The sequence below is a fragment of the Arachis hypogaea genome, chromosome 15, assembly GCF_003086295.3.
Source record: "Arachis hypogaea cultivar Tifrunner chromosome 15, arahy.Tifrunner.gnm2.J5K5, whole genome shotgun sequence".
NCBI classification, from domain to species: Eukaryota; Viridiplantae; Streptophyta; class Magnoliopsida; order Fabales; family Fabaceae; genus Arachis; species Arachis hypogaea.
This window is the reverse complement of record NC_092050.1, coordinates 132,324,595-132,347,295: the sequence shown is the minus strand read 5'-3', so window position 1 is coordinate 132,347,295 and position 22,701 is coordinate 132,324,595. Positions and strand designations below refer to the sequence as shown.

At 29.0% G+C, this 22,701-nt stretch overlaps 2 protein-coding genes across 2 annotated transcripts; both read left to right on the top strand.

Moving 5' to 3' along the window:
- The first annotated feature begins 3,598 nt into the window (after nucleotides 1–3,598).
- On the top strand, nucleotides 3,599–6,201 carry LOC112750741 (pectate lyase). The gene is made up of 4 exons (XM_025799565.3): nucleotides 3,599–3,951; nucleotides 4,246–4,903; nucleotides 5,252–5,494; nucleotides 5,672–6,201. The coding sequence occupies exons 1-4, from the start codon at nucleotides 3,728–3,730 to the stop codon at nucleotides 5,888–5,890; spliced, it is 1,344 nt and encodes a 447-aa protein (XP_025655350.1). The 5' UTR covers nucleotides 3,599–3,727; the 3' UTR covers nucleotides 5,891–6,201.
- Nucleotides 6,202–16,128: 9,927 nt separating this feature from the next.
- On the top strand, nucleotides 16,129–18,826 carry LOC112750740 (probable pectate lyase 3). The gene is made up of 4 exons (XM_025799564.3): nucleotides 16,129–16,474; nucleotides 16,749–17,406; nucleotides 17,761–18,003; nucleotides 18,356–18,826. Exons 1-4 carry the CDS (start codon nucleotides 16,251–16,253, stop codon nucleotides 18,572–18,574), a joined length of 1,344 nt encoding a protein of 447 aa, XP_025655349.1. The 5' UTR covers nucleotides 16,129–16,250; the 3' UTR covers nucleotides 18,575–18,826.
- Nucleotides 18,827–22,701: the final 3,875 nt, after the last annotated feature.

Sequence of the window (22,701 nt, the reverse complement as noted above, 5' to 3'; positions counted from 1 at the left end):
TATCAGTTCGAATTCCATACAATACTTTTCTGTCCATTTTTAATAGCTCATGAATATTTTTTTAATAAATTATTTTAAATTATACTACAAATAATATTTTATCCTATGCAAAACAATTAAAAAAAATGGCTTAAAAAATGTTAGGAGTACTATAAAAATTTGTAATGTTCTAATAACTTAGGTAAATACATGAATGTACTCAAATTTTAAATAAAATATTCTACATAGTCAATAATAATTTAGAAATGAAAGAAAATATTTTATTCCATACAAAATAATTAAAAAATATATTTTATTCTAAACAAAATAATTTTAAAAAATGGCTTAAAAGATGTTATGAGTACTATAAAAGTTTGTAATATTCTAGTGATTTAGGTAAATATATGATAAAAATATTTTTTTTTTAATTTCTAAATTATTAGTGACTATGTAGAGTATTTCTTTAATGTCCTAAGTCATTAGGACATTACATATTTTTATAGTACTTCTAAAATTTTTTAAGCCATTTTTTAAATTATTTTGCATAGAATAAAATATTTTTTTGTAGTATAATTTAAATAAATTTATTAAAAAATATTCATTAGCTATCAAGAATGGATAGAAGAGTATTGTATAGAATTCGAATTGCTCACCATATAATTTGAATTAGAGTGATTCGAACTTCCACATGCGTAATTCGAATCATGTAATATCTCACCATATAATTTAAATAATTTTATTAAAAAATTATCATGAATATTTTTTAATAAATTTATTTAAATTATACCAAAAAAATATTTTATTTATGCAAAATAATTTAATTGGCTTAAAAAATATTAGAAGTACTATAAAATTTGTAATGTCCTAATGACTTAGGACATTAAAGAAATACTCCACATAGTCGCTAATAATTTAGAAATTAAAAAAAAAATATTTTTATCATGTATTTACCTAAATCAATAGAATATTACAAACTTTTATAGTACTCATAACATCTTTTAAGCTATTTTTTAAAATTATTTTGTATAGAATAAAATATATTTTTTAATTATTTTGTATGGAATAAAATATATATTTTTTAATTTTTAAATTATTAATTTTTTTAATAAATTTTTTAATAAATTTTTTTAATAAATTATTAATTTTTTAACAGCATAGTTCGAATTACTATTCGAGACAAACTTTGACTAATTCGAACCAACTAGGTTCGAATTACTTGCTGAAGCGTCCAAACGTGTAATTCGAACTCACCTAGGTCGAATTACTCTCCATCCTAGTTCGAACCAACTAGGTTCGAATTACATGCATTACTTGTTCCATCAATATTCGAACTACCTTGGTTCGAATTATGTGTTTTTGTAGTTCGAACCAACCTGATTCTAATTATATAGTAATGTGCTTTGGTTTATTCTTGAAGCAATTTTCAGTTTAGCAAATTTGCGTAATTTCTCATCTCGCTCAACTTATTTACGTTTTTTACCGTATATGCGTATTAGCTCATCAAGGATAGATTAGAAAAGAAGAGAGAAAGTAGATAACGTGCAGATAATTATATTTTCAACAGAAATAATATGCGATCAATAAAAGATTTATTATTTTTGATTAATATATTTAACCAATTCTAAATATTAAAGACTGATTTTTAAATTATAAATTTTAAATACTAATAATACAAAAATAAAATGCTAACTTAAAATATTGATTAATATTGATAAAAATTATTGGACTCCAATTATTTCTCATGTGTGAATGGGATAGCTAGGTTTATATATATGCATTGTTTGGATAAATAATTTAAATAAATTTTTTGGAAGAAGAATTTAAAGTATAAGACTTTTATTAATAGCAGTTTATAAATAAATTATTTTGTATTTAGTTTTTTAGTTATAGAAGTACTCATCTAAAAGTTATAACGTTTGGATAAATAATTTAAAAAATACAATTTTTTCACAAAAAAATGGATATTAAAATAATGATGATAATAAATACTTTTCAATATTGAATATTGATTTTACATAACCTAATCACTAATATTACAATCGATTAAGCAATTAATTCTTTATTTGTTCTGTTATTAGTTCTATTTTTCTAGCGCTTTCAGCATTCAGTTCTTTCCACGTAATATTATTAGAAATTGGCTCTTCTACTTCACCTCACCGATAACGGTGTTCTTGTATGTGGTGAATAGTAACAAAATTCTAATTCACAAAAATCTTGATGGCAATGCCAAAGAAATTTATTGTGTAGTTAGTGTTTGCTGTTTTATTGTGTATGATATGGTAGTGAAAATAAAAAATAAATATAAAATGTGTGTCAATGTATATTTTGTTACTATTTTTTATTTTTTTTACTCTTATTAGAACTCCTTTCTCCTTTATTAGGGTCAAGAACTTGCTATAACTAACTATAAAAATAAAATCACATGTAAAATAATAAAATTAAAACTGAGATTTCATACCACACACAATGTTAAATATAAATTTAATAATAAAAATAGAGTGATAAAATGATAAAAAAAATACTTGAAAGGAATATATGGAGTAGGTGGTTCAGATGAAACATTGTCTGAAAATGGTGGTGGAGGGTCAATACTTCCAGCAGATGAATCATTACGTGAAAATAGTGTAGAAAGCGAGTGCTTCTAGCAGATGGAACCTTGTGTGAAAATGGTGGTAGAAGGCCAGTATTTCCAACAGAAACAGAAAATATTTTTTACAGAGCCAAAAATAAAAGTAAATTTTTTTGTTTTGAAGTCAATTTTTTTTCACGGAGGAGTCATATATTTTTACTTTTTTAAAAAGTTATAAATTAACTTTTTAAAAAGTTAAAAGTTTTTCTTTAAAATAGTACTAAGCATGTGGTGACTTTTCGTAATTCAAAAGTAAAAAGAGTAGTTGCGAGAACTATTTTTTTTTACTTTTGAATTATAAAAAATTAAAAATAGGTTAATGAAATATTCAATTTGATTTTATATTTTAATACTATATTTTATTTTACTTTATTATCTTGATTCTGAGAGATAAAAACTTGTAATAATAGATAAAAAAACAACTTAAAATTTTGGCTTTCTATCTATTTAAAATATTCTAATGATACAAGATTTTTATTATTATTTTCTTATGTACTAGAAAAAACATACTGTCGCCAATGAGTTATAGCTCAAATGACATAGTCTTTCCATACTCAATTAAGAGGTTGCGGATTCGACTCTCCTATCTTTGGTAAAAAAAAAAAAAAAAAGAAAAAACATAGTGTCCCCACACGTGCAGACACATGTGCACATATATAAACACACACATGAAACAAATAAAAAATATTAAGTTAAAATAAATTAACAAAATCAATATTTTTTTTGCATACGTGTAAAATAGGTTTTTAATTCAAGATGTATATCCCAATTTCCATCTTGACTATTACAGACAGTATTACTCCTTTCTTTAAGGGTTATTAACGGAAAAACATACACGTTTTTTCCTATAAATAGAGTTTTATGTATAATTAACCATTATTCCGTGTTTTTCTATAGCTTCACCACAAATTTGGCTTGTGGTTTACCATCTTTTACTATCACCATGCATAATCCTGCCATATTTATTACCATGTGCAACGCCATATACATTTGCAAGAAGTTTTGCACATTTTGCAAAATAATTCTTCCCATTTCGCTAAGGTATTGGCTCTGCTTTAGCGAGATTGGTATCGAAAGCCAAAACAGTACCCTTTGGCCATAGAACAATAAAATAACACTATGGCAAAGGTGTACAACTTGTTTCTTTTGTTGTGTTTTGTTGCTGTGATACCAACCTTGCATGCCAATATCTTAGCGAATACTACGTATGCGAAACAACATATCACAACAATTGACAATGAATATTGGAAAGAAAAGGCGGCAATTGCTAGAAAGATGAGTGAAGAAGCATATTTTCCTGATCCGCATGAACTTTCTAGAAATTTTACCTCTCTTATTACTGAGTGAGTATTCTCAAACTATTATATATTTAATTTCATAGGAACAAGTTTTTTCATGAAGATAAACTTAATGGAATATTTTTGGATACTTCACAAATATTTTCATAAAAACAAATTCCATTATTTATAAGTCTTATTATCATTAATTTTTATAATATAATGTGTATTTATAATAGTTAACATTTTTTTCTTTAACATGTGCAACATAACATATTGATTCTGAGATTATGTTAATTATAACATCTACCATAGGATAATAAACTAAACTTTTTCTATTTTATTTTCACAAAAAAACAGAGACATAGCTGGTAACAGCCATGTAAGAAGGAACTTGAATGGTCAAAGGGCAGGAGTTGCATGTGAGGCAACCAATAACATTGATAGATGTTGGAGGTGTGACCCCAATTGGGCAGATAATCGCCAAAAACTTGTAAATTGTGTTCAAGGTTTTGGAAGAAAAACTACTGGAGGAAAGGGAGGTCCAATCTACATAGTTACTAGTCCTGCTGACAATGATATGGTTAATCCAAAACCAGGTACCCTTCGCCATGCAGTCACAAGAGATGGACCTTTGTGGATTATCTTTGCTCGTAGCATGAATATTAGACTCAACCAAGAGCTCATGGTGTCTAGTAACAAGACCATCGACGGAAGAGGAGTTGATATCTACATTACTAAGGGTGCAGGCATCACCCTCCAATACGTCAATAATGTCATCATCCATGGAATCAAGATTCATGATATTGTTCCAGGCAGCGGTGGACTTATTAGAGATTCTGAAAGTCATTTTGGGTTTAGGACACGCAGTGATGGTGATGGAATCTCCATCTTTGGTGCTAGCAATATTTGGATTGACCATGTTTCCATGAGAAAATGTTCTGATGGTCTTATTGATGCTATTATGGGATCCACAGCTATTACCATCTCTAATAGTCATTTTACAGACCATAATGACGTAAGTAATTACTTTCAACTGTTCTCACATTATTTTATATTAATTATTTTTCTCAGATAAATTTTCATAGATTTTAATGGTATTATATTTACTTTAATATCCTTTCATAAAAAATATTATCAAATATTAATTATGTTTTATAAATTTTATATTTTTCTAAAACTACCTTGGTATTGTATTATATCTTCTTTTGCTGTTTGATTTATGATTTTAAAATCAAGTCAATTAAATAGTTCTTTTGATACTTATAAAATATTCTTGAATGAAAATTATCCTAAAATAAAGAATTTTTTTTTGTCTTTTGTTGACTTATTTCAGTGGTTCTATTTTGTTTTATTTGTGATGTAGGTGATGCTCTTTGGTGCCAATGACCAACACACAATTGATAAGGTGATGCAAATCACCCTAGTTTTCAACCACTTTGGCAAGAGATTAATCCAAAGAATGCCAAGGTGCAGATTTGGATTTGTTCATGTTGTCAACAACGATTATACTCATTGGGAAATGTATGCCATTGGTGGTAGCAGTAAGCCTACAATTATTAGTGAAGGAAATCGGTTCGTGGCTCCTGATAATAACAATGCTAAAGAGGTATGCATATACACATATATATTCTCTTTTTTTTATGCATTTATATTTTAGTATTCTATTTTTCTTCGTGAGTTCATCCTCCACTTATAAATGTGACATTTAATTAACATGTTTAAAAGCAATAAAAAGGTTTACGTGGATGATTTTTTTTCATTAACATACTAATAAATGGTGAAGGTCACGAAGAGGGTAACCAATGATGATTGGAAGAATTGGCAATGGAGATCAATCAACGATGCGTTTGTTAATGGAGCATTTTTCGTACAATCTGGACCTGAACTAGTAAACAGGCCATTCTCAAGCAAGGACATGATTGCAGGAAAAGATGGTTCATACGTGCAAAGACTGACTTCCTTTGCTGGCTCTCTTAAATGTAGAGTTGGTAAACCTTGCTAGTCATTCATCGTTATCTCTACTTGCACAATTTTCTAGTTGATGCACGCACAAATTGTGTTTTGGCAAACAAGTGAAAAAGAAAAGGGCAAAAGATGCAGGGATATATGCAAGATGCTCTATTAAATGTGTGACCAATTTTCTTGTTCAATTGTCCATAGGATTAAAAAGATTTTGAAAAAAAAGGTTGACAATTATTGTAAAATTATTTAATTTTATCTTTTTGGACTTTGTGTTGAAATTCAATAATTTCTTTTTGCAACCTAGGCAAGGGATGTTGAAATATATCACATTGCTTATTTTTTTATTTAGAAGTTAAGGGTAATTTGGTTGTTTATTTTTTAATTTGTTTATTAAAATATATTTGTACAATGTGATATAACTAACCCTATGAAGATTGGAAAAGTTAATATGATATAAACATTAAATGTTGAAAATAGATAATGCCATCTATTACAAAGTAAGATAAAGTTTTTACGAGTAATAAATAACTATGATTAAGAATTTAATTCCTAATTGTATTATATGTGTTTGGTTTGAATAATTTAAACAATGAAATAATTGATTTTTAGTTCTTATTCAAAGACTTACTGAATTTTATATTTAAAATTGACAAAAACTTAAATACCGTGAATAATTTACGAAATTTTAAAACGCGCTCATACCTACTTTAACTAAGTGAGAAACTGCCAATTTCCTTATTGCATTGATCCCAATTTCCTTTTCTTTCATTTTGGCCTCACTTGTTTTTCGACTTCGAAAATTATGGAATGGTACTAAAGAGGTAAAAGAAACTCATTTTTTGAGTTAGTTTGCATAAGCTTTGAAGTTTGCTACAATGTAATCCCTCAACTTTCATAGGGTGTATTTCTCTAACCAAAAAATTTTGCAATAAATTAAAGAAATACACGTCTAGCTATCTTAAATGTCCCAAATATTATTTAAAAAGACCATAAAAAGTTCCCCACTTAATCCGATGAAGAACCAACCTTAAACTTTGATGGTAATCAGTGGTTAAAAGAAGGAGGGTTAAATCTTAGCTTTCTTTTTTCAAAGAATTACTTTTACTTTTTCAACTGACTTCAGAAGATATTTTCACTTTTGTCTCGTAGCAAGTTGAGAGAAATTTTAATTTTGTCTGGTAACAAGTTGAGAGATATTTTTCATTTTGTCTCTTAAGATCCAGAAACAGAAAAAGAGTAGAGAAGAAGAATTAACACTAGATATATCCTGGTTCAACTACTATGTGCAATGTAGCCTACATCTAGTCTTCATCATAACAATGATGGAATTTCACTATCTTTTTCAAGATTACAAATACCAATTCTTCCCTAAGATCTAACCCAACTTGCAAGAAAATCCCTACAGGATCACGACTCACAACAGAAAGATGTACAAAGAAATTCTGAGACATCTATGGGCTTTTCTCTAATTTTGGTCATTGCCTTTTTTCTCTCATTGGCTTTTTCTTACAAACTTCACCATGTTTGCCTTTTTCACCATGAGACTTAGATAGACTAAACTAAGAAAAAGAAACTAAATGAACTTCATTGAAGGAGAAGAACTCAAACAACTTGGGTAGCTATGAGAAATCTGTACTTTTTCACTTACTCTCCTTGATCTCAACCCTTGGCCGTCCACTCTTAATATAGAAGGGGAAGCTTCCAAGGTTGAAACTGGTTTAACCAACCCAGCAACTTCTTCTCCAACCTTAGAGTAGCAGCGGTTCGAATAGAGTAGAGAGAGAAAAACCGAATCTGCTTGTATGTACCTCTCTCAACCTTTTTCATTTATTTCTTCAATCTTGGCCATTGATCTTGACTTTGGCCCCAAGATTTGATTCTGACCTTTGATAAACTTCTGATCCAAGGTGGCTTCACGTTCTCCATGATTTCCTCTTCCATGCATGAGACTTTGGAGCTTTTCTTCTTGATCCTCGATGATGCACAAATGAAGAAACAGACTTTTGTTGAGCTTTGATCCTGAGAGACAAGCTACTAGACTATAGCCTTTTCTTGCTTTGAAATGACAAAAACTTTTTGCCTTTCTTTAAAATCAACTTTGTGTGGTTTCCATTTTTTTCTTTTATCTTCTTCTTTAAAAGTTTGACATGACCGAAGCAAAAGAGAGAGAAGAGAAAAAACTTTCAGTGGAAGCTTTGAACAAGTTAAAGTGAATTGAAACTTGGAAAATGTGTCACTTTAATCAAGGAAGTAATTAATTGAAATGAAATTTGAGTTCCAGTAACCGAGACATGAAGACTTTGCAATATGAAACCCATGAATTTGAGATCACCGAATGGGCTATAGGAATCTTTGGGCCAATTCATTCTTTTCTTAATTTCTAGGTTCGGCCACTATGATTAAATTAATTTTTGCACAAGGCTTAATTAATTCAAAGATCGGATTAGGCTTGTTTAACTTTGGGCCACCATAAAAACTAAGTTGCTTCCCTGCACACTTAACTAAAATCATCAAACAACCTTTTGAACACTTAATAATAATTTTAATAATTTCCTAATTTATATTTTAATAATGTTTAATCATCATTTCATTTTTCTAAACTCAACAAACCTTTTGATTTAGTTTAGTTCCTAATTTGTTCAAATGAAATTGACCCTTTACCACCCTTAGAACTAGGTGAAAGAAAGGCTTAAATTAGAATAAAAGAGGTAGAAGCTAAGGACAAGGAGAAAATAGGGGAGAAAAAACAAGAAGAAAAGAGGTATGGATATTTATTCTCTTGCATCTATGATGCTTTTGTTATTGATGGGTTAATGCTCGGCTAGACTTCAAGACCAATATGTATTCTAAATTGCTAATATTCATGGTTGTAGCTAAAGTTTAGTCAAAGGGCCAAGGAAACTTGTAGTTAAGGAATAATAGCTAATATTCTAAATTCGCATTTTTTTTGTTGTCTCTTCTCGTCTCTTTTGTATTTGTCTTTGTTTTTGTTGTAGTTTTATATGAAGTTGTATGGAGTTATATGATTTTTTATTAAAAAGTTCTGCTGCTCTGCTTGTTAAAATTTTTGGTATATTTTAGTGTGTTTTGTAAATTATCTTCTCTTTTGGTGTTTTCTGTTTTTGTGTCTTGCATAATCTAAATTTGTGTCCTAATGAACTTAGTTTTGTGTGCTGATTTCTTGTTGAAATTAAAATGTCTTATGCCCTTACCTGGTTACCTATTATACCTGAGACAGAGTCTAATATGTATTATTATTTCTTGTTCATAGTTTTATAATTTTATTCAATGAGATATGTTGAAGTAATGAATAACAGAGTTTGTGTGATTTTTAATAATATTAGACTGCAAATTTTGCTGGAATTGGATAAGGAGGTGTGCTCAACTGCTCATACTCATAGTAAGTGCATACTAAATTTAAATTAAAGTTTCATAGTAGATGCATTTCGTATTCAAATATACGTGAATTTAGATTTCATATTGGAGTTAACACTCTCTTCGAGCATGTATAACCCAATTTAAACTTCTCTTTTCATTTTCTCAAGCAAAAAAAAAATGAGTAATATAAAATATTTGATTGTCACTTTTAAACAATTTATACTATTATAGTAGCTAGCACAACAGAATTATGTAAGGAAGTAATATAGGCTTGCTTGGGAGTATTAGATGGCACTTATACAGAGGTAACAATCCCTGAATCTAATAAGTCAAGATATCGAACAAGAAAGGGTAAAATATGTACCAACGTCCTAGGAGTGTGTAACTGAGATATGAGCTTTGTTTATGTACTTAGTGGATGGGAAGGATCGGCATCTGATTCAAGAATACTTTGAGATGCAATTACTCTTGGTAATAGTCTCAAGATACCTCAGGGTAATATCTAATTTATAAGTCATAAGTCAGATTTTGACATTAATCTTGGCTGCACAATAGCAGAACTTACGTTGTTTGTATGTAATGTTTATAGATAATTACTATTTAGTGGATGCAAATTACACAAATGATCCTGGGTTCTTAGCATCATATAGAGGCACTCGCTATCATGTTATAGAGTGGGCTCAAGGAGCACATGCATCTCTCAACTACCAGGAGTATTTTAATAGGAAGCATTCTTCTACTAGAAATGTCATAAAGCGATGCTTTGGGTTACTCAAGAAGAGATTGTCAATTTTAAAAAGTCCTAGCTTTTACCCTATGAAAATACAAGTGAGTGGACATAATGGCATGACAACATTGCAATTGAGATATACGAAGAGTGGCGAACTAGTCGTATGGAATAGGAATAGCTTATAGGCTCAACTTGAATCTCCTTGTTTAATTTGGCATGACACTTGTGATGTAATAGCTAAATGTGTGTTTGCAAGACTTTCTATTGTGTTGCTGGACTCATTGTCATTGAAATTTATAAATGGTTATTGTAAGACTTGTTTTAAGTTTTTTTTTTTTATAATTATTCAATATGACTTATTATTGCTTGTTTGATGTAATTTGTTTGTCTTGTATTATTATAAGTGATGTTTGATTTTATTGGATTGTACAATTTATTGCATGTTACATTTCTTCTTAGGTGACAATGGACAAATGCATGTGAACTGATGAAGAAATTGAAGCATTTGTTGGTTTCATGGAGGAGTGTATTCTTGACGGTTTGAAAAATTAGTCTTGAAGATGTTGGAGGCTTTCCCAACTTATACGCTAACTGCCAAGCATTGCAAGAAAAAGCATAAGCAACTGAAGCAGAAGTGTCAATATGCCTTTGAGATGCGAGCATGCAGTGGATTTGGGTGGAATTCTGATAAACAACTCCTTTCCAATTTCAATCTTCATTCAATATTCACAATTTCCATCAATCCTCATCAATACCAATATTTATCAATCAATACTCATCATTAATCTCTACCAATCTACAATTCCCAATTCTAACATCATTTTTCCATATTAAATGCCCGAAAATGTTTGGGAACTAAAAATATTTAGCCAAAATCAGCTAGAATTTGCCTTATTTAGCTTTCATTAATTACTGTAGCAATTAATGAAAGTTAAATAAAGCAAGTTCTGGCTGTTTTTTTTTTTTTTGTCTCCTTAGCATTACCGTTAAATGCCATACTCACAAATATCATCAATCATCATCGAAATCCATAATCATTATTATTTCGTGGTATCATACTAAAGATCAATCACACATATTATATTCACACATTTAAATACATCATACTTATCGGACTTACCCAGGCATGGCCTCCAGCCCAAATTTCACCAATACTCATCAATAATCAATTTCAATCTCAAACATCATCATCATACACCACATTTCATTTACATACCATATCAAATCTTCCTTCAATTAATCACACATATTACATTCAAACCACCAAATCACGCAATTCAAACCTATCTTAAGGCACAAGCCCAAGTTTCCCACAACATTACATATTAACTAAAGAAAACCAAAACCATACCTTGGACGATTTCCTCCAAGCACGAACCACCACAAAACCTTCTTTCACAAGCTTTCCAAGCCTCCAACAAGTAACTAATGCTCAACCACCACTTAAGATCAAAACCAAGTACTCTAAAACACCAATTAAACTCTAAGCAACATAAATTTCAATCTAATTCATGCAATATACCTAAAATTAACACTAAGACTCACAAATTCAATAAACCAACAAGGTTTAGAGATTCTTTACCTTACTCAACAGTGATTGGAGTAAAACCTATCAATAACCCAATACTAGATTACATCTAAACAACCAAAATCACAAAATCCTCAATTTCCGAAACCAAAAACTCAAAATCTGTTAAGGCAGAGAATTGGAGCATGGGTTTCAAAATTCTTACCACTTTGTTTTAGTTAGAATTGAATATCGCAACGAGACAAATGCATGACCACAAACAGCACGCCAATCGGAGCTCCAAAGAGAAAGTTATGACCAAGAGAAGAAGATGAATAGTAGTAACGGGGTTTCCTCTCTCTCTCTCTCTCTCTCTCTCTCTAAATAATGAGGCTGAGTTGGCCTGTTAACAAGCTTATATATGTTGGGCTTTGGGTCCAACTTGGGCTCGGTCTAACTGATTTGCGTTTTTGGCTCGTTTGGCCCAACTTTAGGATTGGTAATCTAATTGTTTTTTTTTATTTTGATTTATACATTATTACATTTTCAAGATTGAGTGTCGTTCTTCTTCTTTAATGATTAGAAGTATTAGAAAATATTCTAATTCTATTTTGGATCCTATTATTACTTTGGAAAATTTAATATCAGGATTAGGTTGAAACTCATTCTCATAATTTTCAATTATCTAGGATTAGCTTTTGAATATGTGACATTAATTCAGCTAGGAATAGCTTTGAATATTATGCCATGTTATATCGTGATTATGCTTGACCTCTTTTTCTAAATTAATTGACCAAGGATTGGCAACTAAATAAGTTAGAGAGAAATTGAATTGCCAAGAAATTGAAATTTGATTACATATGATTTGTCGTTAAAGTATTTTGTATGAATCAAAGTAAATAAACATGAGGATTTCCTTTTCTAAAAGTTAAATATCACTGAAGTCTTTAACATCTTTATTCATTGTTTTCTTTCTTTAAATTCGTAAGCATTCAATTCATTCACACTAAACACTCTTCTTTATTGTTCTTTATTATTCCAAGATTCACATTGCTCCTCTTGCAAAAGTTCAATTTATCTAATTAGAATATTCAATTAGAAGTTATTTGATTCACTCCTTTAATTCTAATGGAAATGATATTCACTCACTATGATATTACTTGGAGTGATCTGATGCATTTGTTAATATTCGAGTGTATCAAGTTTTTGGCTCATTAATATGTATTTCAAATTTTTTGTGACAATTTGTCTTCTAATAAAAGGTTTGTGGAAATTAATTTTTCTAACTGAAGTTCTCTTGAACCGAAGAAATATCATCCTGCAAGGGTATTTACCTTGGTTTATCAACCGTTTGCAATTGGAACACTGCTCATAATGTCATACTACGAGTCAAGAATCAATACTAAATTGCGGAATTTGGCTGGATTCACACTTTTATTTGCAAGTACTTTCGCCATACTTATTGTGAGTATTTCAAATTCATTGAATTGTAATTTCTAATGTTGGTAATTCATATGTGAGATGTGATATATATTTCTTGTCTCACTTAGATTAAAAAATCTTTTGACAGTTGGATCTATCAACATCAGGGAAAGGTGGAATTGGATCCTATATTGGTATATGATGATGAGGATGAAGATGACATTGAGAATTATAGCTTATAGTTCTAGTATGATTGAACAATACAATGAAGATTATAGTTGATGTATCAATACATTTTTTTTATATTTTAAATTGATTTTCTTGTTTATAGTATTTTTCTTTTAGTTTGATAATACGATGAACTTGTTTATTTTAAAATACTATGAATGTTCGAATACAAGTTAGATGAAAATTGGATAAAAATGTCTTGATTAACTTTATATTTATTTTGTATGAAATCAGATTTATTTTGCAATAGAAAAATTAAAAAAAAAATTATATTTTATCTTACAGACGGAAAATCTGTTTATATTCAGAGTTGTGAATGTTTTTTCAAGCTCTAATTACCGACAAAAAATCTGTCGAAAAGTTTGACATTAGTTACCGACAGAAAATATGTCAAAAAATTTGACATTTTTAGTGAAATGGGGGGATGATTACCGAAGGAAAATCTGTTGGTAACACAGAAAAATCTGTCGATAAATTACCGCCAGAAAAAATTTGTCGCAAATAATTTTCGACGAGGCTTTTTCCTCGATCGGTAATTCCGTCGATAATTTCGTCGATAACTAAAAATTTGTCTGTAATGAAGACCAAATCTGTCTATAAATTTGTCTGTAATAAAAACTAAATCTATTTATAAATTTATCTGTAATAAGCATTTTCTACTAGGGAGATTGGACTACGATCTGATCGATTTGAGTCTTATTTGAAGAGATCAAAAGAATATCTTAAGCTCATAGGTTAGTGAGATATCTAATATGGACTAAAAAGACTTAAGAAAAGAATATCTAAGATCCTTAGGTGTGTAGATCAGAGTATCCAATTTAAATCACTTTATATATTTAAAAAGGTTTGACTTGACTTGTTTTCGACATAATTTGGTTTTAACATGATATAAGCACACTCAAAAGGGGATGACGAATTCAGTATAAAAAACAAATATAAATTCTCGCCCGAAGACAATCTACTTCTATTTTCTGTGAGCTTATAAGCGAACTTTAGACATTTAAACTATGCATTTATATTTCTATACCACTTGGATTAAATAACTTAAAATAAATAGTGAATGGTAACATATTAGTACTTTTTCAAGGACTTGCGAATGAATTCCTAGCACTTATAAGGAGCTATAATTTTTATACTACTTTAAAATATAAATAACAATATAATAACATCTCTATTTACGTCCAATCTTTCTCACCATGACAACGGGTATTTTTTATTATGCACTAGCTTTTTAGGCTACTTGATAAACCACTGCAAATAAGACCACTTAGAAAATTATAGTCTAAGCAAATCTTAAAGCAATTCCAACTTCAAGAGTCAAGAAAGAGTTACACAACTCTCTCTTTTATAATGTGACAAGATTAAAGAAAAAACTGAATATGTAAACTTTTTACAAGAGTATATGGTTACAATTTAAGCTTTATGAATAAACTCAAAGTCATCTCTAATATGTGATAAAAAAAAATTCATTTGAAGCCTTTAAGAAATGAAATCAATTTGATTACATAAGGTTATGGAAGAGTGGTGAAGTGGTACACATCACAAGGACCTCTATTTATAGGCATCTAAACTCCCATATGGACGTTGGAAATGGGTGGGAAGATCCTCTTGGTGAAGAATACACGTTGTATCATGTATATGTAGCGTTTTGTGTGCTTTTTCAATGTAGAGGATTGCTTCTGGAATGAAATACTTTTTTGCAAAATTAATAAACTTTTTTTTTTATTTTTTTATGTATTTTTTTCTCCTCTTTTTACTATTTTTCTATATCCTTTCCATATATATAACTTATAATTTATATTTTTTATTATTAATTTGACAAACCACAATATATCATGAGATATTTTTTTATTATAATTAAAATAAAATATTTTCTTTTAAAATTAACAAACTCCCTCTTTATTTCTTTATTTTTTTTCTCTTTCATTCTCTATCTCTCTAGCTTTCTGTTCTATAAAAAATAAAATTAATAAAATAATATAATTAAAATAAATTCATAAAATTATAAAAAATACATTAAATTTATAATTAAATATAACTAAAAATAATCTCATAATATTATTCACATAAAAAATTATTATTATGTACATATTTTTTATTTTTTTAGTTTAGTTTTAAATTTTTATCGCTTATCTTTTTAACTATATTTTCATTTTTTTTCAAATATTTATTACATATAATTTACAGAAAATACTAATGTTGTATTTAATAATTAGAATCAAGACTCAATTACTTAAAAAGAAATTAATTTTAAATTAATTTTATAATTATCAATATAATTTTTTATACTAATACCTAATTATATTTTTATATAGAGAGAGAGTGAAAATATATTATTTTTAAATAACAAGTATAAAAATTAATTATTTTTTATACAATAGACTTAACACCTAATCAAGTGTAAAAATATACATATTAAATTCTTTTAAAGTTTTAGATAATGAATATTAAAATTAATTATTAGTAAAAAATTAAACTCTTTCACATGAAAATAATACCTAAAAATCTTGTTGTTTAATTTTTTTATATACGAAGATCATAATTTTCTTACTTTTGTCTACTACGTACGATTTTTTTGTAAAAGTAATTTGATTTTATGAATTTTTTGTTCTATAATCTATAATGTCAAAATAAAACTAACATAATTTTAAAAAATTTATATTCTCTTAATATTATTACGAATAAAAATAATATATATATATATCAAAATAATAAGTAAAATCAACATGAATTAGCAAAATCAGCATCATTGTCTTCATAGATCTAAAAAGTAAACATACTATATTTATAGGCTTTTAACTCCAAGAGTACAACACCAATTTTTTCGTTGACTTTAATAAGGAAATATTACCTTTTTTTTTCATTCCTAATATAGAATTTTATGCATGATTAAGAAGTGTTCCGTGTTTATCTATGGCTTTATCACAAATTTGGCTTGTGGTCTTACCGTCTTTTGCTGTCACCATTCATAGTCCCACCATATTTATTACCAAATGATGTGTGCAATATATTTGTAAGAACTTTTGCATATTCTGCAAATTAATTCTTCCCATCTCGCTAAGGTATTGGCTTTGCTTTAGCGAGATTGGTATCGAAAACCAAAACATTTTGGCCATAAATCAATAAAATAACATTATGGCAAAGGTTTACAACTTATTTCTTTCATTGTGTTTGGTTGTCGTAATACCATCTTTGCAAGCCAATATCTTAGAGAATACTACAAATGTAGAACAACATATCAAAATGGTTGATAATAAATACTGGAAGGAAAGGGCTGCTCTTGCTAGAAAGATCAGCGAAGAAGCATATTTTCCTAACCCACATGAACTTTCTAGAAACTTTTCTTCTACCATTGCTGAGTGCGTATTCTCAAGCTATTACATATTCAATTTATAAGGACAATTTTTTTCACAGAGAAAAATTCAATTCCATATCTTTAAGCACCACCTTCCGAGTCATGTTATTAACATTTTCTATACATGTTCATTTGTTCATCATTGTTATTATCTTTTAATGTTTTTTATCATTTTTCTTTTGCAAGTGAAATATAACATTGATTCGATTATATATGGTAATTAATATCTATAACATGATAAATAAACTTTTGTCTATTTTATTTTTGTGGAAAACTAGACACGTGGCTAATACCAAGTATGCAAGAAGGAACTTGAATGGTCAAAGGGCAGGAGTTGCATGTGAGGCAACCAATAACATTGACAGATGTTGGAGGTGTGACCCCAATTGGGCAGATAATCGCCAAAAACTTGTAAATTGTGTTCAAGGTTTTGGAAGAAATACTACTGGAGGAAAGGGAGGTCCAATCTACATTGTTACTAGTCCTGCTGACAATGACATGGTTAATCCAAAACCAGGTACCCTTCGCCACGCAGTCACAAGAGATGGACCTTTGTGGATTATCTTTGCTCATAGCATGAATATTAGACTCAACCAAGAGCTCATGGTGTCTAGTAACAAGACCATTGACGGAAGAGGAGTTGATATCTACATTACTAAGGGTGCAGGCATCACCCTCCAATACGTCAATAATGTCATCATCCATGGAATCAAGATTCATGACATTGTTCCCGGTACCGGTGGACTTATTAGGGATTCTGAGAGCCATTATGGGTTTAGGACACGCAGTGATGGTGATGGAATCTCCATCTTTGGTGCCAGCAATATTTGGATTGACCATGTTTCCATGAGGAAATGCTCTGATGGACTTATTGACGCCATTATGGGATCTACAGCCATTACCATCTCTAATAGTCATTTCACCGACCATAATGACGTAAGTAATTACTTTCAAGTGTTTAACATTATTTTATGTTAATTATTTTTCTAAGAGAATTTTTTATTGATTTCAATGGTTTTATATACTTTAATCGTTCTTTCTTTAAAAGCATTATAAAATATTAAATACGTTTTATAAATTTTATGTATTTTTAATGTATTTTTATAACTACCATGGTATTGTATTATGTCTTCTTTTCCTTTTTAATTTATAATTTAAAAATAAAAACAATTATATACTTCTTTTGACACCTATAAAATATTCTTAAATGACAATCATCCTAAAATAAAGAATTATGTATCTTTTCTTTATTTATTTCACTGATTTTGTTTTGTTTTGTTTGTATTGTAGGTGATGCTCTTTGGTGCTAATGACGATCACACAATTGATAAAGTGATGCAAATCACCCTGGTTTTTAACCACTTTGGTAAGAGGTTAATCCAAAGGATGCCAAGGTGCAGATTCGGATTTGTGCATGTTGTCAATAATGATTATACTCATTGGGAAATGTATGCCATTGGTGGTAGCAGTCATCCAACAATTATTAGTGAAGGCAATCGGTTTGTGGCTCCTGATAATAACAATGCTAAAGAGGTATGCATATACACATGCACAAATTAGCAAAAAATCTAACACTTGCAAATTTGTGCATGCATTTGTAATATTTTTACTCATATTATCCTGATTTTATGCATTTATCTCTATTCCTTATTCAGCCAGACATATTTAGCTTTTAGTGCATTATGTTTTTCTCTTGATTTCATCCTCCACATATATATAGGATATTTAGTTAAGGACCTCAAAATAATATTTTTGTAATATACTACATGCGTTTTTTAATCAATAAAATAAGGATTATTGGAATAGAAATAATTTTTTTTGTCTTTAACAAAGTTTATGATATTCTGACAAAATGTGTGTTTTTTTTTTTGGATATTTGGTGAAGGTCACAAAGAGAGTAACCACTGGAGATTGGAAATCATGGCAATGGAGATCGATCAATGATGAGTTTGAGAATGGAGCATTTTTTGTACAATCTGGACCAGAAATGGTAACCAAACCATTCTCAAGCAAGGACATGATTGCAGCAAAGCCTGGTTCATATGTGCAAAGACTTACTTCTTTTGCTGGCTCCCTTAAATGTAGAGTTGGTCAACCTTGCTAGAGAAATCGCCTCTATTTTTTCTTATAAAATTCTCTCGTTGATGCATGCCCAAATTGAGCATTAGCAAAAGAAAGAAAAGAGAAACGGGAAGGGAGTGGATGGACGCATGCACGATGATATCCTATACAATGCGTAATATTTTTTCTTGTTCATTGTCATAGGATTAAAACGATTTTGGAAAAATGTTGAAAGTAATTGTAGAATTCTTTAATTCTTTGATACTTTGATAATGAAATATATCATTAAAGTCAAGTTGGTTATCTTTTTTCTTTTTGAATAATATGTAAAAGGGTAAAGTATACTTTTTTGTAACAACATAACTTCTAATAAGTCATGACCACACTAGAAGCTAAGCATTACTAATTTACTTTCTTTATCTTTAACTAGTATTTATATAGTTATTTAGCAGCAGAATTTTTTTGAAAGTGGTTGATTCGTTAATCGAAAAGACGTACATAAATAAAATCACAATAACAAATAACCACACTTAAGCATTCCTCATATTAATTAACGGGTAAAAAACGTATATGAGCCTAAGGGAGTTTAAAATTATTTAAATCTGTCAAATAAAATTCTGATACATCATTTTACCAAAGAACAAATTAATGTAATTTGAATTAGATTTGTATGTAATTCGAATTGATATAATTCGAATTACTTGAAAGCATTGACAAGACGTAATTCGAATCAATATGTCACCAATTATAAACATAGAGTTCAAATTGTATCCATTCGAATTAGTAGGGAGACGTGCTTTGAAGGGAGTTCGAATCAAGTTGATTCGAATTACTCCCTTTTCGTAACAAATTCTAATAAATTTTTTTAATGAATTTATTTAAATTATACTACAAAAAAATATTTTATTCTATGCAAAATAATTTTAAAAAAATAGCTTAAAAAATATTTTTTAAATTATTTTGTATACAATAAAATATTTTTTTGTGGTATAATTTAAATAAATTTATTAAAATATTTTTTCGTAATTAAATTTTTTGTTAACTTTTTTTTAATGCATAAATGCTGATCACGAGATTTCTTTAAAATATTAATGAGCTATCAATTCGAATTCCATACAATACACTTTTGTCCATTTTTAATAGGTCATAAATATTTTTTAATAAATTTTTTTAATAAATTTATTTAAATTATACACAAAAAATATTTTATTCTATGCAAAACAATTTAAAAAAATGGCTTAAAAAATGTTAGGAGTACTATACAAATTTGTAATGTTCTAATGACTTAGGTACTCAAATTTTAAATAAAGTACTCTACATAGTCAATAATAATTTAGAAATTAAAGAAAATATTTTATTCCATACAAAACAATTAAAAATATATTTTATTTATTTTTCCACACATATTTTCTGTCATTATATTGCGTTGGAATCCTCGTATATTTCTAATTTCTCAACCTAACCTTCACAAATTCTAACACAATCTTCATATAATTTTACTTGAGATATGTGTCTCATTTTTTGTGATTTGTATAAGTGAGTCAATATATATAAATGGGTAATAGACGTATCAGTACAAGTTTTATTATTGACTAATGATAACTCTATTTATATTAATATAGAGAGTAAATCAAATAAATATTTAAATTATTGGTCTCTAAAATTTAAAAAAAAATATTATTCTTCGTTATAAATATGTTTATTATATTTTTTTTAATTTTTAAAAGTTGTTTTACCAAACACAATTATAGTACTTGTGCTTATTAAAAACTATTTTTAATGTGATTTTACCAAACGCAAGTGTTGTAGCCTTTAAAAAATCGTCTTTTAAAAGACAGCTTTCATAAGCTACTCTTAAAAAATAAAAGCTTTACCAAACCAAGCCTTATTCAAATTATACGGTGAGCAATTCGAATTATATACAATACTCTTCTACCCATTCTTGATAGCTCATGAATATTTTTTAATAAATTTATTTAAATTATACTACAAAAAATATTTTATTGTATGCAAAATAATTTAAAAATATTTTTTAAGCTTTTTTTTAAAATTATTTTGCATAGAATTAAATATTTTTTGTAGTATAATTTAAATAAATTCATTAAAAAAATTTATTAGAATTTGTTACGAAAAGGGAGTAATTCGAATTTTATCGTTTCAAATTACTACTAGTTTCGAAAAAGGAGTAATTCGAATCAGCTTGATTCGAACTCCCTTCAAAGCACGTCTCCCTACTAATTTGAATTGATACAATTCGAACTCTATGTTTATAATTCGTGACATATTGATTCGAATTAAGTGTTGTCAATGCTTTCAAGTAATTCGAATTATATCAATTCGAATTGTATTGATTCGAATTACATTAATTTGTTCTTTGGTAGAATAATGTATCAGAATTTTATTTGGTGGATTTAGGTAATTTTAAACTTCCCTTGGCTCATATACGTTTTTTACCCTTAATTAACAATACTCAGTTATGACGTCTCTAGAAATAGCTAGCTATTAACTATTTACACACACGCACATATGTATGATGTCCCATAATCCCTCTAGACTATAAAAGCAAGAGAATAACACTCTAGATCTTCAAAAACTTGAACCAAGTCAACGCCATCAAAATGCAAAATACCATCCATCACTCTTCCGCACGATCATACATCATTACTGGGTCGCCGGTGCTCCATCTTAAGGGAAGGAAAGAGGTAAGAACTTGGGGATTCTTAGTAAGGTTAGGGGTTGTTAATTAAGTTCATTAAGGCTTTGTTGTTTACTAGGAAAATAGTGTATAAACAGAAAATATAGAAAATAGTAAAATACGAAAAGTAATATGCAAATAGAAAATACAGAAATATCACACAAATGAAAATACAGAAAGCACACACATACACATAGAATATATGTATAACAGAAAAATATGCTAAATAAGTTTGATGCATGTCTGTCCTACGCATGTCATGAGCTCATGTGTCGGTTTACATCCCGTAATCAGACATTGCCTATGAACCAGTCTCAGATATGGTTTTCCTTTGTATACTATTCGTGCATATGTGTCGATGTAGTAAAAAATATCACCAATTCGTGACAATCGACAATCATCGTAAAACTTGACGCCATAATATATGCACAGAGAAAAACAACGATCCTACAATTCGTGGGCGTCCCGAGATCAATTCTCAAATAGTTTATGGAGTTTTTCCTGCTTTTAAGCATTTAACAATTTGTAAATTGAGAAAGTGGAACAGAACTTTCGTCGTTGCCAGAGAACATTTAATCCTTTTATTTTTGTCTTGAGCTTCTCCCTAAATGTTTTATGAAGAAGTCCCTAAAATTTAGGTTATTAAATATTCTTTTTACGTCTTTTATTATAATTACTGTTATATTCTTAAGTTCTTACATTATTTGTCTTGCTTTTCATATTCACAGTACAGAACGTGACGCTTAGTGTCCACTATTGGCGTCCAACACCTTCGTGGCGTGAAAAAAAGATTTAACGCGTCGCAGACATCTAACGCCAATTTTTAGTATCGAGCACATTCGGAGACTTAATTAATAGGTGCCCAATGTCCAAAATACATGGCTGGCGCCCAACTCCATTACTTATATTATGGGAAACGTTTCAGGTACGCTTGTGTACTTTATTGGCATTTCAGTTCTCCAGTGTATTTCAGCATTGAGATTTATTGTTAAATATTTGAATGGTTCAGATCCTAGGTAAGGTGGCTGTTGTGAATATTAAGGTAAGAGGGTGTATATTGCACTTTTCACCGGCTAGGACATTGCGGAGTAAGGTTATGTGAAAATAGTCAAAATACCCATTACGAGTAAAATTGGAAAAAGAAGAGGCACAGCACAATGGCTTCGAGCGGAGTTGAATAAAGAGAGGGGGAGCCAAGCCGATTTAATGGGCCATCTGTAAAAGTTTTGTGTTGAAACCATGGGAAATGGGCTAACTAATTATGTCCATGGGTATGGGAAAATTTTTTTTATCTGAAACGAAAAACAAAATTTATGTCCATGAATAAAATTTAGTTCATCCAAGTTTTGGGTTAAGCTGTGTATTTTTCTCTAAATGATTCAGTTTGAGTTAGGTGGTTATAATTTTTTTTTTTTGGAGTTGATGGAGGTGAACTGAGAATTTATTTAAAATGCTAATTAAAAGAAGAGTAAGTA